We start from the raw sequence: 16889 nt of genomic DNA, 5'->3' as shown, positions 1-16889 counted from the left end.
TGTACATACAGCAGTCTCCGTGTCTCCTGTGTGATATACATACAGAAGTCTCCGTGTCTCCTGCGGGGTGGATGCACACACAGCAGTCTCCGTGTCTCCTGTGGGATGCATGTACACACAGCAGTCTCCGTGTCTGCTGTGGGATGCATGTACATACAGCAGTCTCCGTGTCTCCTGTGGGATGCATGTACATACAGCAGTCTCCGTGTCTCCTGTGGGATGCATGTACATACAGCAGTCTCCGTGTCTCCTGTGGGATGCATGTACATACAGCAGTCTCCGTGTCTCCTGTGGGATGCATGTACATACAGAAGTCTCCGTGTCTCCTGCGGGGTGGATGCACACACGGCAGTCTCCGTGTCCCCCGCGGGATGCATGCACACACGGCAGTCTCCGTGTCCCCCGCGGGATGCATGCACACACGGCAGTCTCCGTGTCCCCCGCGGGATGCATGCACACACGGCAGTCTCCGTGTCCCCCGCGGGATGCATGCACACACGGCAGTCTCCGTGTCCCCCGCGGGATGCATGCACACACGGCAGTCTCCGTGTCCCCCGCGGGATGCATGCACACACGGCAGTCTCCGTGTCCCCCGCGGGATGCATGCACACACGGCAGTCTCCGTGTCCCCCGCGGGATGCATGCACACACGGCAGTCTCCGTGTCCCCCGCGGGATGCATGCACACACGGCAGTCTCCGTGTCCCCCGCGGGATGCATGCACACACGGCAGTCTCCGTGTCCCCCGCGGGATGCATGCACACACGGCAGTCTCCGTGTCCCCCGCGGGATGCATGCACACACGGCAGTCTCCGTGTCCCCCGCGGGATGCATGCACACACGGCAGTCTCCGTGTCCCCCGCGGGATGCATGCACACACGGCAGTCTCCGTGTCCCCCGCGGGATGCATGCACACACGGCAGTCTCCGTGTCCCCCGCGGGATGCATGCACACACGGCAGTCTCCGTGTCCCCCGCGGGATGCATGCACACACGGCAGTCTCCGTGTCCCCCGCGGGATGCATGCACACACGGCAGTCTCCGTGTCCCCCGCGGGATGCATGCACACACGGCAGTCTCCGTGTCCCCCGCGGGATGCATGCACACACGGCAGTCTCCGTGTCCCCCGCGGGATGCATGCACACACGGCAGTCTCCGTGTCCCCCGCGGGATGCATGCACACACGGCAGTCTCCGTGTCCCCCGCGGGATGCATGCACACACGGCAGTCTCCGTGTCCCCCGCGGGATGCATGCACACACGGCAGTCTCCGTGTCCCCCGCGGGATGCATGCACACACGGCAGTCTCCGTGTCCCCCGCGGGATGCATGCACACACGGCAGTCTCCGTGTCCCCCGCGGGATGCATGCACACACGGCAGTCTCCGTGTCCCCCGCGGGATGCATGCACACACGGCAGTCTCCGTGTCCCCCGCGGGATGCATGCACACACGGCAGTCTCCGTGTCCCCCGCGGGATGCATGCACACACGGCAGTCTCCGTGTCCCCCGCGGGATGCATGCACACACGGCAGTCTCCGTGTCCCCCGCGGGATGCATGCACACACGGCAGTCTCCGTGTCCCCCGCGGGATGCATGCACACACGGCAGTCTCCGTGTCCCCCGCGGGATGCATGCACACACGGCAGTCTCCGTGTCCCCCGCGGGATGCATGCACACACGGCAGTCTCCGTGTCCCCCGCGGGATGCATGCACACACGGCAGTCTCCGTGTCCCCCGCGGGATGCATGCACACACGGCAGTCTCCGTGTCCCCCGCGGGATGCATGCACACACGGCAGTCTCCGTGTCCCCCGCGGGATGCATGCACACACGGCAGTCTCCGTGTCCCCCGCGGGATGCATGCACACACGGCAGTCTCCGTGTCCCCCGCGGGATGCATGCACACACGGCAGTCTCCGTGTCCCCCGCGGGATGCATGCACACACGGCAGTCTCCGTGTCCCCCGCGGGATGCATGCACACACGGCAGTCTCCGTGTCCCCCGCGGGATGCATGCACACACGGCAGTCTCCGTGTCCCCCGCGGGATGCATGCACACACGGCAGTCTCCGTGTCCCCCGCGGGATGCATGCACACACGGCAGTCTCCGTGTCCCCCGCGGGATGCATGCACACACGGCAGTCTCCGTGTCCCCCGCGGGATGCATGCACACACGGCAGTCTCCGTGTCCCCCGCGGGATGCATGCACACACGGCAGTCTCCGTGTCCCCCGCGGGATGCATGCACACACGGCAGTCTCCGTGTCCCCCGCGGGATGCATGCACACACGGCAGTCTCCGTGTCCCCCGCGGGATGCATGCACACACGGCAGTCTCCGTGTCCCCCGCGGGATGCATGCACACACGGCAGTCTCCGTGTCCCCCGCGGGATGCATGCACACACGGCAGTCTCCGTGTCCCCCGCGGGATGCATGCACACACGGCAGTCTCCGTGTCCCCCGCGGGATGCATGCACACACGGCAGTCTCCGTGTCCCCCGCGGGATGCATGCACACACGGCAGTCTCCGTGTCCCCCGCGGGATGCATGCACACACGGCAGTCTCCGTGTCCCCCGCGGGATGCATGCACACACGGCAGTCTCCGTGTCCCCCGCGGGATGCATGCACACACGGCAGTCTCCGTGTCCCCCGCGGGATGCATGCACACACGGCAGTCTCCGTGTCCCCCGCGGGATGCATGCACACACGGCAGTCTCCGTGTCCCCCGCGGGATGCATGCACACACGGCAGTCTCCGTGTCCCCCGCGTGATGCACACACGGCAGTCTCCGTGTCCCCCGCGTGATGCACACACGGCAGTCTCCGTGTCCCCCGCGTGATGCACACACGGCAGTCTCCGTGTCCCCCGCGTGATGCACACACGGCAGTCTCCGTGTCCCCCGCGTGATGCACACACGGCAGTCTCCGTGTCCCCCGCGTGATGCACACACGGCAGTCTCCGTGTCCCCCGCGTGATGCACACACGGCAGTCTCCGTGTCCCCCGCGTGATGCACACACGGCAGTCTCCGTGTCCCCCGCGTGATGCACACACGGCAGTCTCCGTGTCCCCCGCGTGATGCACACACGGCAGTCTCCGTGTCCCCCGCGTGATGCACACACGGCAGTCTCCGTGTCCCCCGCGTGATGCACACACGGCAGTCTCCGTGTCCCCCGCGTGATGCACACACGGCAGTCTCCGTGTCCCCCGCGTGATGCACACACGGCAGTCTCCGTGTCCCCCGCGTGATGCACACACGGCAGTCTCCGTGTCCCCCGCGTGATGCACACACGGCAGTCTCCGTGTCCCCCGCGTGATGCACACACGGCAGTCTCCGTGTCCCCCGCGTGATGCACACACGGCAGTCTCCGTGTCCCCCGCGTGATGCACACACGGCAGTCTCCGTGTCCCCCGCGTGATGCACACACGGCAGTCTCCGTGTCCCCCGCGTGATGCACACACGGCAGTCTCCGTGTCCCCCGCGTGATGCACACACGGCAGTCTCCGTGTCCCCCGCGTGATGCACACACGGCAGTCTCCGTGTCCCCCGCGTGATGCACACACGGCAGTCTCCGTGTCCCCCGCGTGATGCACACACGGCAGTCTCCGTGTCCCCCGCGTGATGCACACACGGCAGTCTCCGTGTCCCCCGCGTGATGCACACACGGCAGTCTCCGTGTCCCCCGCGTGATGCACACACGGCAGTCTCCGTGTCCCCCGCGTGATGCACACACGGCAGTCTCCGTGTCCCCCGCGTGATGCACACACGGCAGTCTCCGTGTCCCCCGCGTGATGCCCACACGGCAGTCTCCGTGTCCCCCGCGTGATGCCCACACGGCAGTCTCCGTGTCCCCCGCGTGATGCCCACACGGCAGTCTCCGTGTCCCCCGCGTGATGCCCACACGGCAGTCTCCGTGTCCCCCGCGTGATGCCCACACGGCAGTCTCCGTGTCCCCCGCGTGATGCCCACACGGCAGTCTCCGTGTCCCCCGCGTGATGCCCACACGGCAGTCTCCGTGTCCCCCGCGTGATGCCCACACGGCAGTCTCCGTGTCCCCCGCGTGATGCCCACACGGCAGTCTCCGTGTCCCCCGCGTGATGCCCACACGGCAGTCTCCGTGTCCCCCGCGTGATGCCCACACGGCAGTCTCCGTGTCCCCCGCGTGATGCCCACACGGCAGTCTCCGTGTCCCCCGCGTGATGCCCACACGGCAGTCTCCGTGTCCCCCGCGTGATGCCCACACGGCAGTCTCCGTGTCCCCCGCGTGATGCCCACACGGCAGTCTCCGTGTCCCCCGCGTGATGCCCACACGGCAGTCTCCGTGTCCCCCGCGTGATGCCCACACGGCAGTCTCCGTGTCTCCCGCGTGATGCCCACACGGCAGTCTCCGTGTCTCCCGCGTGATGCCCACACGGCAGTCTCCGTGTCTCCCGCGTGATGCCCACACGGCAGTCTCCGTGTCTCCCGCGTGATGCCCACACGGCAGTCTCCGTGTCTCCCGCGTGATGCACACACGGCAGTCTCCGTGTCTCCCGCGTGATGCACACACGGCAGTCTCCGTGTCTCCCGCGTGATGCACACACGGCAGTCTCCGTGTCTCCCGCGTGATGCACACACGGCAGTCTCCGTGTCTCCCGCGTGATGCACACACGGCAGTCTCCGTGTCTCCCGCGTGATGCACACACGGCAGTCTCCGTGTCTCCCGCGTGATGCACACACGGCAGTCTCCGTGTCTCCCGCGTGATGCACACACGGCAGTCTCCGTGTCTCCCGCGTGATGCACACACGGCAGTCTCCGTGTCTCCCGCGTGATGCACACACGGCAGTCTCCGTGTCTCCCGCGTGATGCACACACGGCAGTCTCCGTGTCTCCCGCGTGATGCACACACGGCAGTCTCCGTGTCTCCCGCGTGATGCACACACGGCAGTCTCCGTGTCTCCCGCGTGATGCACACACGGCAGTCTCCGTGTCTCCTGCGTGATGCACACACGGCAGTCTCCGTGTCTCCTGCGTGATGCACACACGGCAGTCTCCGTGTCTCCTGCGTGATGCACACACGGCAGTCTCCGTGTCTCCTGCGTGATGCACACACGGCAGTCTCCGTGTCTCCTGCGTGATGCACACACGGCAGTCTCCGTGTCTCCTGCGTGATGCACACACGGCAGTCTCCGTGTCTCCTGCGTGATGCACACACGGCAGTCTCCGTGTCTCCTGCGTGATGCACACACGGCAGTCTCCGTGTCTCCTGCGTGATGCACACACGGCAGTCTCCGTGTCTCCTGCGTGATGCACACACGGCAGTCTCCGTGTCTCCTGCGTGATGCACACACGGCAGTCTCCGTGTCTCCTGCGTGATGCACACACGGCAGTCTCCGTGTCTCCTGCGTGATGCACACACGGCAGTCTCCGTGTCTCCTGCGTGATGTACACACAGCAGATCTCCCACTGCTTGAGTTCTATAAATATTAAGTGAGCAGTTAGGCAGCGGGAATCCGGCTGTCAATGAGAATGACATTGGAAGTCCCGTTCCGTTGTCAGAAAATAACGGAAGAGAAGCCTCCGCTCTGTCAATGTGACGTAAGCACAGGCAGCTGAATCCCCGGCTGGGGCTAACACTTACCTCCCCCTGCTCCGCCATTATCGGGGCTGACACTTAAAGCAGCGTATTTTACTATACGTCCAAGTGGTGGTGCGGACAGAGCCGTTGCCTGTAGCAACCAATACACGCAGTACTTTTGCTTTCAATAGGTCTTGTAATAACTGAGATGAAGGAATGCGCTGTCGCCATTGTTCTCTTGCACTTGATTTTCTTCAGTTGATACAGTAATAATAAAAGTGAATGTCCGCCCTCCCGCTGTGCACGCAGTAATGAACGGTGCGCTGCCCCTGACACCCACCAGGGGGCGCGTCCGCCATCATCTCCACCTGTCAGGTGAAGCCACCACTCACCGATCAGCGCGGCCTCCAGCACCAGCTCGTAGCTCCCGGTGTAGCCGAAGGCGTAATGTCCCAGTAACAAGAGCTGCGCACTCACAGCGCCATGTTAGTACTCCAGTACAGCACAACTACTAGCCGGACACACTCCAACACCGGCTACAATGCCCCACTTCCGGTGGTTTACCGGAAGTGGGGCATAAACCGGCTGTCAATGTCATAGAAGGTTTAGGTGCCAGATGTTAGGGCGCCCTCTGGAGGAGATTGGGCTTTTTACAATGACTTTCGGTTCCCATAAGGTGGAAATCGTACAGTCCCCATGACAACTACTTCCGGGTTAGCATCAGTGACTTCCTGTTAATGGCGGCGCCCTATGTCCGTACAGAGCGGAAGAGTGAAGGGCAGTCCGTGAGGAGCTTGGTCCGGTGCGGATGTGACACGGTTGTGCGGGGTTAATACCTCAGGGGCTGACGGTGACTGTGAGCTCCGAGCTCCTTGTGCCTCGAGACTCTACAATGGTTCATTTATGTGAGTATGTGTGTCACCTGTGCATGCTGAGAGTTGTAGTTCTGCGCTATACAGCTCACGTGTCTCTGTATTGGGGGGAACAATGTCCCCCATATATAATGTTTTCCATATAATTTAAAACTTTTTTGCTGAATTTATTAGTCTTAGGAGACTTGAAGTTGGGATCATCCAATTGCTTGTGCTGTGCATAGCAGAACATCAGTACTGCTACAGATAGCAGAAATCACTATCTCCTGTGAACGCTGGCCACGAGCCGACGTTCATATGCTCCTAAGACCGGCACAGGGGGCATCAGCAGACTCCCGACTGTCATGACAACCCATTGGCACCCCACAGTCACATGATGGTTGGATGAGAGGAATGACGCACTTCCATCTGCCGCATCGTAAATGCCGCTGTCCATGATTGACAGCAACGTTTAGCTGATTAACAGCCACAGGCGGAGCTTTTTGCCGTTTTGCCCACAGATGTTAGAGGCACTTGATGGCTGATTAAGGCAACCATCAAGCGCGGGGAAAGATGCGGGCTTGGCGTGCGAGCCCGCAGCAAAGGCTGGGACTCAACTTCTGACGTACAAGTACGTCAAAGGTAATGAAGGGGCTACTTGATGAAACTGTCAACTAGAAAGTGGTTAATGCACACTTATCTATTCTGTGTTATACTCAAGAGCTGCACTCACTATTCTGCTGGTGCAGTCACTGTGTACATACATTACATTACTTATCCTGTACTGATCCTGAGTTACATCCAGTATTATACTCCAGTGCTGCACTCACTATTCTGCTGGTGCAGTCACTGTGTACATACATTACATTACTGATCCTGAGTTACATCCTGTATTATACTCCAGAGCTGCACTCACTATTCTGCTGATGCAGTCACTGTGTACATACATTACATTACTTATCCTGAGTTACATCCTGTATTATACTCCAGAGCTGCACTCACTATTCTGCTGGTGCAGTCACTGTGTACACACATTACATTACTGATCCTGAGTTACATCCTTATTATACTCCAGAGCTGCACTCACTATTCTGCTGGTGCAGTCACTGTGTACATACATTACTTATCCTGAGTTACATCCTGTATTATACTCCAGAGCTGCACTCACTATTCTGCTGATGCAGTCACTGTGTACATACATTACATTACTTATCCTGAGTTACATCCTGTATTATACTCCAGAGCTGCACTCACTATTCTGCTGGTGCAGTCACTGTGTACATACATTACATTACTTATCCTGTACTGATCCTGAGTTACATCCTGTATAATACTCCAGAGCTGCACTCACTATTCTGCTGGTGCAGTCACTGTGTACATACATTACATTACTTATCCTGTATTATACTCCAGAGCTGCACTCACTATTCTGCTGGTGCAGTCACTGTGTACATACATTACATTACTTATCCTGTACTGATCCTGAGTTACATCCAGTATTATACTCCAGTGCTGCACTCACTATTCTGCTGGTGCAGTCACTGTGTACATACATTACATTACTGATCCTGAGTTGCATCCTGTATTATACTCCAGAGCTGCACTCACTATTCTGCTGATGCAGTCACTGTGTACATACATTACATTACTTATCCTGAGTTACATCCTGTATTATACTCCACAGCTGCACTCACTATTCTGCTGGTGCAGTCACTGTGTACACACATTACATTACTGATCCTGAGTTACATCCTTATTATACTCCAGAGCTGCACTCACTATTCTGCTGGTGCAGTCACTGTGTACATACATTACATTACTTATCCTGAGTTACATCCTGTATTATACTCCAGAGCTGCACTCACTATTCTGCTGATGCAGTCACTGTGTACATACATTACATTACTTATCCTGAGTTACATCCTGTATTATACTCCAGAGCTGCACTCACTATTCTGCTGGTGCAGTCACTGTGTACATACATTACATTACTTATCCTGTACTGATCCTGAGTTACATCCTGTATAATACTCCAGAGCTGCACTCACTATTCTGCTGGTGCAGTCACTGTGTACATACATTACATTACTTATCCTGTATTATACTCCAGAGCTGCACTCACTATTCTGCTGGTGCAGTCACTGTGTACATACATTACATTACTGATCCTGAGTTACATCCTGTATAATACTCCAGTGCTGCACTCACTATTCTGCTGGTGCAGTCACTGTGTACATACATTACATTACTTATCCTGTACTGATCCTGAGTTACATCCAGTATTCTACTCCAGTGCTGCACTCACTATTCTGCTGGTGCAGTCACTGTGTACATACATTACATTACTGATCCTGAGTTACATCCTGTATAATACTCCAGTGCTGCACTCACTATTCTGCTGGTGCAGTCACTGTGTACACACATTACATTACTGATCCTGAGTTACATCCTGTATAATACTCCAGTGCTGCACTCACTATTCTGCTGGTGCAGTCACTGTGTACACACATTACATTACTGATCCTGAGTTACATCCTGTATAATACTCCAGTGCTGCACTCACTATTCTGCTGATGCAGTCACTGTGTATATACATTACATTACTTATCCTGCACTGATCCTGAGTTACAGCCTGTATTATACTCCAGAGCTGCACTCACTATTCTGCTGGTGCAGTCACTGTGTACATACATTACATTACTTATCCTGTACTGATCCTGAGTTACATCCAGTATTATACTCCAGTGCTGCACTCACTATTCTGCTGGTGCAGTCACTGTGTACATACATTACATTACTGATCCTGAGTTGCATCCTGTATTATACTCCAGAGCTGCACTCACTATTCTGCTGATGCAGTCACTGTGTACATACATTACATTACTTATCCTGAGTTACATCCTGTATTATACTCCAGAGCTGCACTCACTATTCTGCTGGTGCAGTCACTGTGTACACACATTACATTACTGATCCTGAGTTACATCCTTATTATACTCCAGAGCTGCACTCACTATTCTGCTGGTGCAGTCACTGTGTACATACATTACATTACTTATCCTGAGTTACATCCTGTATTATACTCCAGAGCTGCACTCACTATTCTGCTGATGCAGTCACTGTGTACATACATTACATTACTTATCCTGAGTTACATCCTGTATTATACTCCAGAGCTGCACTCACTATTCTGCTGGTGCAGTCACTGTGTACATACATTACATTACTTATCCTGTACTGATCCTGAGTTACATCCTGTATAATACTCCAGAGCTGCACTCACTATTCTGCTGGTGCAGTCACTGTGTACATACATTACATTACTTATCCTGTATTATACTCCAGAGCTGCACTCACTATTCTGCTGGTGCAGTCACTGTGTACATACATTACATTACTTATCCTGTACTGATCCTGAGTTACATCCAGTATTATACTCCAGTGCTGCACTCACTATTCTGCTGGTGCAGTCACTGTGTACATACATTACATTACTGATCCTGAGTTGCATCCTGTATTATACTCCAGAGCTGCACTCACTATTCTGCTGATGCAGTCACTGTGTACATACATTACATTACTTATCCTGAGTTACATCCTGTATTATACTCCAGAGCTGCACTCACTATTCTGCTGATGCAGTCACTGTGTACATACATTACATTACTTATCCTGTACTGATCCTGAGTTACATCCTGTATAATACTCCAGAGCTGCACTCACTATTCTGCTGGTGCAGTCACTGTGTACATACATTACATTACTTATCCTGTATTATACTCCAGAGCTGCACTCACTATTCTGCTGGTGCAGTCACTGTGTACATACATTACATTACTTATCCTGTACTGATCCTGAGTTACATCCTGTATAATACTCCAGAGCTGCACTCGCTATTCTGCTGGTGCAGTCACTGTGTACATACATTACATTTCTTATCCTGTATTATACTCCAGTGCTGCACTCACTATTCTGCTGGTGCAGTCACTGTGTACATACATTACATTACTGATCCTGAGTTACATCCTGTATAATACTCCAGAGCTGCGCTCACTATTCTGCTGGAGGGAGCTTTGTAAATCTGTTTGGTAGAGTAGAGCCATGTGTAGGCTACAGGTGGTTTTCAAACATAACTTTTAAGGGATATTCTAACTTCTTTTATTTCAACGTCTTGGGTATAAATAACACAAACTATAATACTTGTGTGTGATCTTTTATTTTTCAGCATCACAGGTCCTGAAGCGTTACCATGGAGGCTACGTGGTGATCCGAATGGCTCTCGGTGGCTGCGCTAATAGACCCTATTATCGCATTGTCGCTGCCCATAACAAGCGGGCACGGGACGGGAAGCACCTGGACAAGCTTGGCACATATGACCCGTTACCTAATGTCTACAATGAGAAGCTGCTCAGCCTCAACGTAGATCGGATAAAATATTGGCTCGCTTGCGGAGCACATATTACCAAACCGGTGGCCAAGTTATTCGGTGATTACTAGGTCTAGAAATGGGATATGAAAAAAAGCATGGCTTATACAACCCCTGGCAAAAAATTATGGAATCACCGGGCTTGGAGGATGTTCATTCAGTTGTTTAATGTTGTTGAAAATAAAAGCAGATCACAGACATGGCACAAAACTAAAGTCATTTCAAATGGCAACTTTAGGGCTTTAAGAAACACTAAAAGAAATCAAGTTAAAAAATGTGGTACTCAGTAAGGGTAATTTTTTTTTCAGACCAAGCAGAGGAAAAAAATTATAGAATCACTCAATTCTGAGGAAAAAAATTATGGAATCATGAAAAACAAACACACTAAAGAACACTCCAGTACATCACTAGTATTTTGTTGCACTACCTCTGGCTTTAATAACAGCTTGCAGTCTCTGAAGCATGGACTTAATGAGTGACAAACAGTACTCTTCATCAATCTGGCTCCAACTTTCTCTGATTGCTGTTGCCAGATCAGCTTTGCAGGTTGGAGCCTTGTCATTGACCATTTTCTTCAACTTCCACCAAAGATTTTCAATTGGCTTGAGATCAAGACTATTTGCAGGCCATGACATTGACCTTATGTGTCTTCTTTCAAGGAATGTTTTCACAGTTTTTGCTCTATGGCAGGATGCATTATCATCTTGAAAAATGATGTCATCATCCCCAAACATCCTTTCAATTGATGGGATAAGAAAACTGTCCAAAATATCAATGTAAACTTGGGCATTTATTGAAGATGTAATGACAGCCATCTCCCCAGTGCCTTTACCTGACATGCAGCCCCATATCATCAATGACTGTGGAAATTTGCATGTTCTCTTCATGCAGTCATCTTTATGAATCTCATTGGAATGGCACCAAACAAAAGTTCCAGCATCATCACCTTGCCCAATGCAGATTTGCGATTCATCACTGAATATGACTTTCATCCAGTCATTCACAGTCCGCGATTGTTTTTCCATAGCCCATTGTAACCTTGTTTTTTTCTGTTTAGGTGTTAATGATGGCTTATGTTTAGCTTTTCTGTATGTAAATCCCATTTCCTTTAGGCGGTTTCTTACAGTTCGGTCACAGACATTGACTCCAGTGTCCTCCCATTCATTCCTCATTTGTTTTGTTGTGCATTTCCTGTTTTGGAGACATATTGCTTTAAGTTTCCGGTCTTGACGCTTTGATGTCTTCCTTGGTCTACCAGTATGTTTGCCTTTAACAACCTTCCCATGTTGTTTGTATTTGGTCCAGATTTTAGACACAGCTGACTATGAACAACCAACATCTTTTGCAACATTGCGTGATGATTTACCTTCTTTTAAGAGTTTGATAATCCTCTCCTTTGTTTCAGTTGACATCTCTCGTGTTGGAACCATGATTCATGTCAGTCCACTTGGTGCAACAGTTCTCCAAGGTGTGATCACTCCTTTTTAGATGCAGATCTAATTTGATGCAGGTGTTAGTTTTGGAAATGAAAATTTACAGGGTGATTCCATATTTTTTTCCTCAGAATTGAGTGATTCCATAATTTTTTCCCTCTGCTTAGTCTGAAAAAAATTACTCTTACTGAGTACCACATTTTTAATCTTGATTTCTTTTAGTGTTTCTTAAAGCCCTAAAGTTGCCATTTGAAATGACTTTAGTTTTGTGCCATGTCTGTGATCTGCTTTTTTTTCAACAACATTAAACAACTGAATGAACATCCTCCGAGCCCGGTGATGCCATAATTTTTGCCAGGGATTGTATACAGTTAGTCCAGAAATATTTGGACAGTGACCGAATCTTCATGATTTCAGCTCTGCAGACCATAGTTTTTGTTTTAAAATGAAACAACTTAGGTGCAATTGAAGTATAGACTTTCAGGTCTAATTAATGGAGAAGAACAAAAATATCAAATAAAGTAATTGGACAAATTAACTTTACCGTAAATATAAAGGTCATGTTTAATACTTTGTAGAGAATCCTTTGCAGGCAATGACTGCCTGAGGACTGGAAGCCATGGACCTCCCCGAACGCTGAGCTTCCTCCTTTGTGAGGCTTTGCTGCATTGACTTCTGTTGTTGCTTGTTTGTGGGGTCTTTCTGCTTTAAGTTTTGTCTTAAATATGTGAAATGTGTCTCGATGGGTCCGAGGTCTGTTGATGACTCGGCCATTGCAGAATATTCCACTTCTTTGCTTTCGCACTATGTTTTGAGTCATTGTCCATCTGTATTGCGAAGCCAAGTCCATCATCCTTGCTGCATTTGGTTGGCTCTGAATGAAGGGTATCCCCCTGTACACTTCATAATTCATCTGGCTGCTTCTGTCTTCGGTCATGTCATCAATAACCACCAGTGACCTAGTGCCATAGGAAGGCATGCATTCCCGCGCCATCACACTACACCCCACCATGTGTTACAGAGGATATGCTGTGCCAAGGCTCATGAGCCGTTCCAACCTTCTCCATACTTTCTTCTTCCCATCGTTCTGGTGCAGGTTGATCTTAGTTTTGCTTTTCCAGAACTGGGCGACTTCTTTAGATGTTTATTTGTCAAAGTCTAATCTGGCCTTTGTATTTTTAAGGCTGATGATGGTTTGCACCTTGTAGTGAACCCTCTGTATTTGCTCTCATTACGTTTTCCCTTTATGGTAGATTTTAAATACTGAAACACAGACTTCCTGGAGAGTGTTCTTCACTTGGATGGATGTTGTAAAGGTTTTTCTTCACCATGGAAGCTGTTGTCTTCCATGGACATCCAGGCCTTATTGAGATCCCAAGCTTATCAGTGCGCTCTTCTTTTTCTTTTTTAAGAATGTACCAAGCTGTTGATGTGGCTATTCCTAACATTTCTGCTATCTGATGGATTTCTCTTCTTTTTTTTTTTTTTTTTTTCTTATTTTAATAATGGTCTGTTTTCTCTTCCATTGAGAGCGCCTTTAACCGCATGTTATGGGTTCACAGACACAGCTTCCAAATGCAAGTTCCACACCTGGAATTAGCTCCAGACCTTTTACCCGCTTAACTAATGATGGATTAATAAGGGAATATAGCTCATTGTAGAGCTTTTGAGATAATTGTCCAATTACTTTTGCTCCCTTTGAAAAAGCCAGTTGCATATTAAAGAGCTGTAATTCCTAAACCCATACTCCAATTAGGATGCAAAAACCCCTAAAATTAAACCTGAGTGTCTGCCCTTCAAGCCCATACTGATTATATTACTTTATCTTGAATATGTTTTGGTAAAAGGCTAAAATGCCAAAACGTTTGTCACTGTCCAAATATTTCTGGATGTAACTGCACATTATTCTGGGGAGTATGGGACCATCACCTTTTAGACTCTGGTCTGTCCCCAATTAAGAACAGGGTTTCCTTTTATCATTTACAAATGTATTAACCCCTTTAGTAAATGGGGGACTGGGAATTTTCATGTGCAGCTCTTTAGCTGATCCCCTGATGTATAGGATCACGGTGGGTGAAATGCTGCATGTGACCAGTGGGGTGGGACCTCTGCGAGCTGAATTTTCATAGCCCTTTGTGTCTACTAAACAAGACCCTGGATAGTTGGGTCACAGATTTTTTTTGCCTCGTGGCCCACGCGCTTCAAGTTGTGCCACTGCCTAATAGGATTAATGGAAGGAGGAGGGTTATGGAAAGAGAAGGCAAATCCGTGTCATAGAGTATGAAAGTTTAATATGTTTTTTTTTATCTATTTTCCATTGTTGAATAATATCATTATCATTTTTCCTCCTGTTATAGGACTCGCTGGATTTTTTCCTTTGCACCCAATGACTATTACAGAAGCCGAGAGGTTAAGAAAAGCGAAGGAGACGGTGGCTGCACAGTCTGAAGAAAGTCCAAAGGAGGAGTCCGAGGCCAGAGATTCCCCAGAACCTAGTGGATTGAATTAAGAGACATTTTTATTGTATTGGACGCTCCTGTGCCAGCCGGGTCCAGAGAATCTCCTCCTTTTCACTTTTTGTGTTTGTATAAAATAAAACCGAGACGACGTCTGTGTACCCTCAGGTATCCATGTGGGAGAAGGGGGAACAGACGCTGCCCGTCGCCTCAAAATCGGTGCAGAGAAAATGTTTTAGTTCTGGATTTGTTGAAAAAGATTTCATTATTATTCTGCAGCTTGGCAGGAATAACCACATCTTCCAATATGATAAACCTAAAAAGAAAACCCCTTTTAAAATCCATGCACACATCAACACAAAATTAAATAAATGAAGAAAAATTAATTAAATTAAGCAATAAAAAGAAGATGCAAATGCACAAAAAAAACAGTGAATGGAAAAATCTGTCATGGTAAAGGAAATCTGGCACCAGGTTTTGTCACCCCATGTGAGAGCAGCATAATTTATGAGCACAGACCCTGATTCCAGCAATTTGTCATTTACTGTACTATTGAGAAAATTACACCTAGTAGTTCTCAAATGCTGAGCCCTGTATAACCCCACCCACCCCACTCATTCACAATTTTATGCCTATGCAGAGCGTACACAGAAAAGTTGCAAATCAGTGGTGGGGGCAGGGTTATACAGAGCTCATGAATATGGAGGACTACATGGCAGCAAATGCTGATGATTTTTAATGAAACTACAGCAAGCAGCCCTGTAAGTGACCAATTGCTGGAATCAGGTTCTCTGTCTCTACATTATGCTGCTCCCAGATTAGGTGGCAAACACCTGATGACAGATTCCCTTTAAAAAGATTATATGCACCTCTGTGATTTATTTATTTTTTTTTTTTTGCATCAACCTCTTAACTGTAGCATTTTATGTGGTTACCATTACCTCCTATTTGCTCTGCTGCACAGTCCCTCACCGAGCCGGCTCCTTTGCAACTTCTGGCACGTTATCAGTCACAGCTCTGCTCCTGCCTCTGACACTTCTGTCTCTTTACCTCCCATTTCTGTGTTAAAGCGAATTCAGACATCCATGAACCATAGTTCTACTATCTGTGGCTATCATGACTCGAATTCAACAGCCTCATAGGTAAGGAGGCCTGCAACCGCTCTGTACATCACGCTCCATACTTCAACGAGGCCGAACATCAGCAGAGAGCATCACATGAAGGTTCAGAGGAACCGAACTGAGGAAAGAAATGTACGTTTATCAAATGTGATCATCTCATATCTGTAGTATGTATTGTATCTGTCTATATATCTATGTATATCATCTATTATCTATCTTCTATCTATATACACTGTATATCTATCTCCAAAAAAAGATGAAGGGTGCCATTCAGATATCCTAGTCTCAGTGGTTAATTGACCCATTTGAATAAGGCGACGTTTCGCTCTAAATGAGTAGTTTTTCAGGCAGTGCAGCGTTATCCTATTGGAATATAAATAGATGCTTCAGTTATATGACAACATACAAGTTCATAGAAATCCATTTCATCTATAAAGTTCATCGTGCAAATTCCATAAATTTCTATATTCCAAATACATCATGTAGTGTTACAAGAGAACGTGTCTAGATTAGTGATGAGCGAGCACGCTCAGTTAACCCTTTCACCGAGCACTCTTGGGTGCTTGACAGCTATATTCGAGCCACCATCTCTGTGTGTGTCACGGCTGACAGCTGTGACACATACAGTTGAAGCCAATCATGGAGGAGAGAGCGTCAGGTAACGCTCCCTCTCCCATCATTCCCCCTCTGCATCTGGCGCGATGATGTCACTTCATCGCGCCACACTGTGCCGGCAATGGAGCTGCTGAGACGCTCTGCAGAGCCCGGAGCAGCGGGGGAAAGAGAAGAGGTAAGAATTGTATTTATTTGTTTTTTTTATATATGGTGGCCATAACAGTGCAGGACTGTGGAAGCTGCATTATACTCTGTGGGGGGCTGCATTATACTCTGAGGGGTGGCTGCATTATATTCTATGGGGGGCTGCATTATACTCTATGTGGCTGCATTATACTCTTATGAGGGGGCTGCATTATACTGTATGTGGGGACTGCATTATACTCTGGTGTGGCTGCATTATACTCTATGGGGGGCTGCATTATACTCTATGGG

The 16889-nt window shown here is 50.1% G+C and overlaps 2 protein-coding genes across 2 annotated transcripts in view; one reads left to right on the top strand and one right to left on the bottom strand.

Annotated features, from left to right (window-relative positions):
• The window catches only part of VPS13D (vacuolar protein sorting 13 homolog D), a 225904-nt gene extending 219755 nt beyond the window's left edge, over positions 1-6149 (bottom strand). Inside the window, exon 1 of the mRNA XM_073655412.1 lies at positions 5945-6149. The gene's annotated coding sequence lies outside the window, so the exon portion shown is untranslated. The remainder of the gene's footprint in view (positions 1-5944) is intronic.
• Positions 6150-6245: 96 nt separating this feature from the next.
• On the top strand, positions 6246-14949 carry MRPS16 (mitochondrial ribosomal protein S16). Its single transcript, XM_073656745.1, has 3 exons — positions 6246-6457; positions 10629-10889; positions 14620-14949. The coding sequence occupies exons 1-3, from the start codon at positions 6445-6447 to the stop codon at positions 14769-14771; spliced, it is 426 nt and encodes a 141-aa protein (XP_073512846.1). The 5' UTR covers positions 6246-6444; the 3' UTR covers positions 14772-14949.
• The last annotated feature ends 1940 nt before the right edge of the window (positions 14950-16889 follow it).

Source organism: Phyllobates terribilis, unplaced genomic scaffold, assembly GCF_046119375.1.
Source record: "Phyllobates terribilis strain yellow unplaced genomic scaffold, ASM4611937v1 Scaffold_12__6_contigs__length_324123572, whole genome shotgun sequence".
Classification (NCBI taxonomy): Eukaryota; Metazoa; Chordata; class Amphibia; order Anura; family Dendrobatidae; genus Phyllobates; species Phyllobates terribilis.
This window is presented reverse-complemented; position numbering and strand designations above follow the sequence as displayed.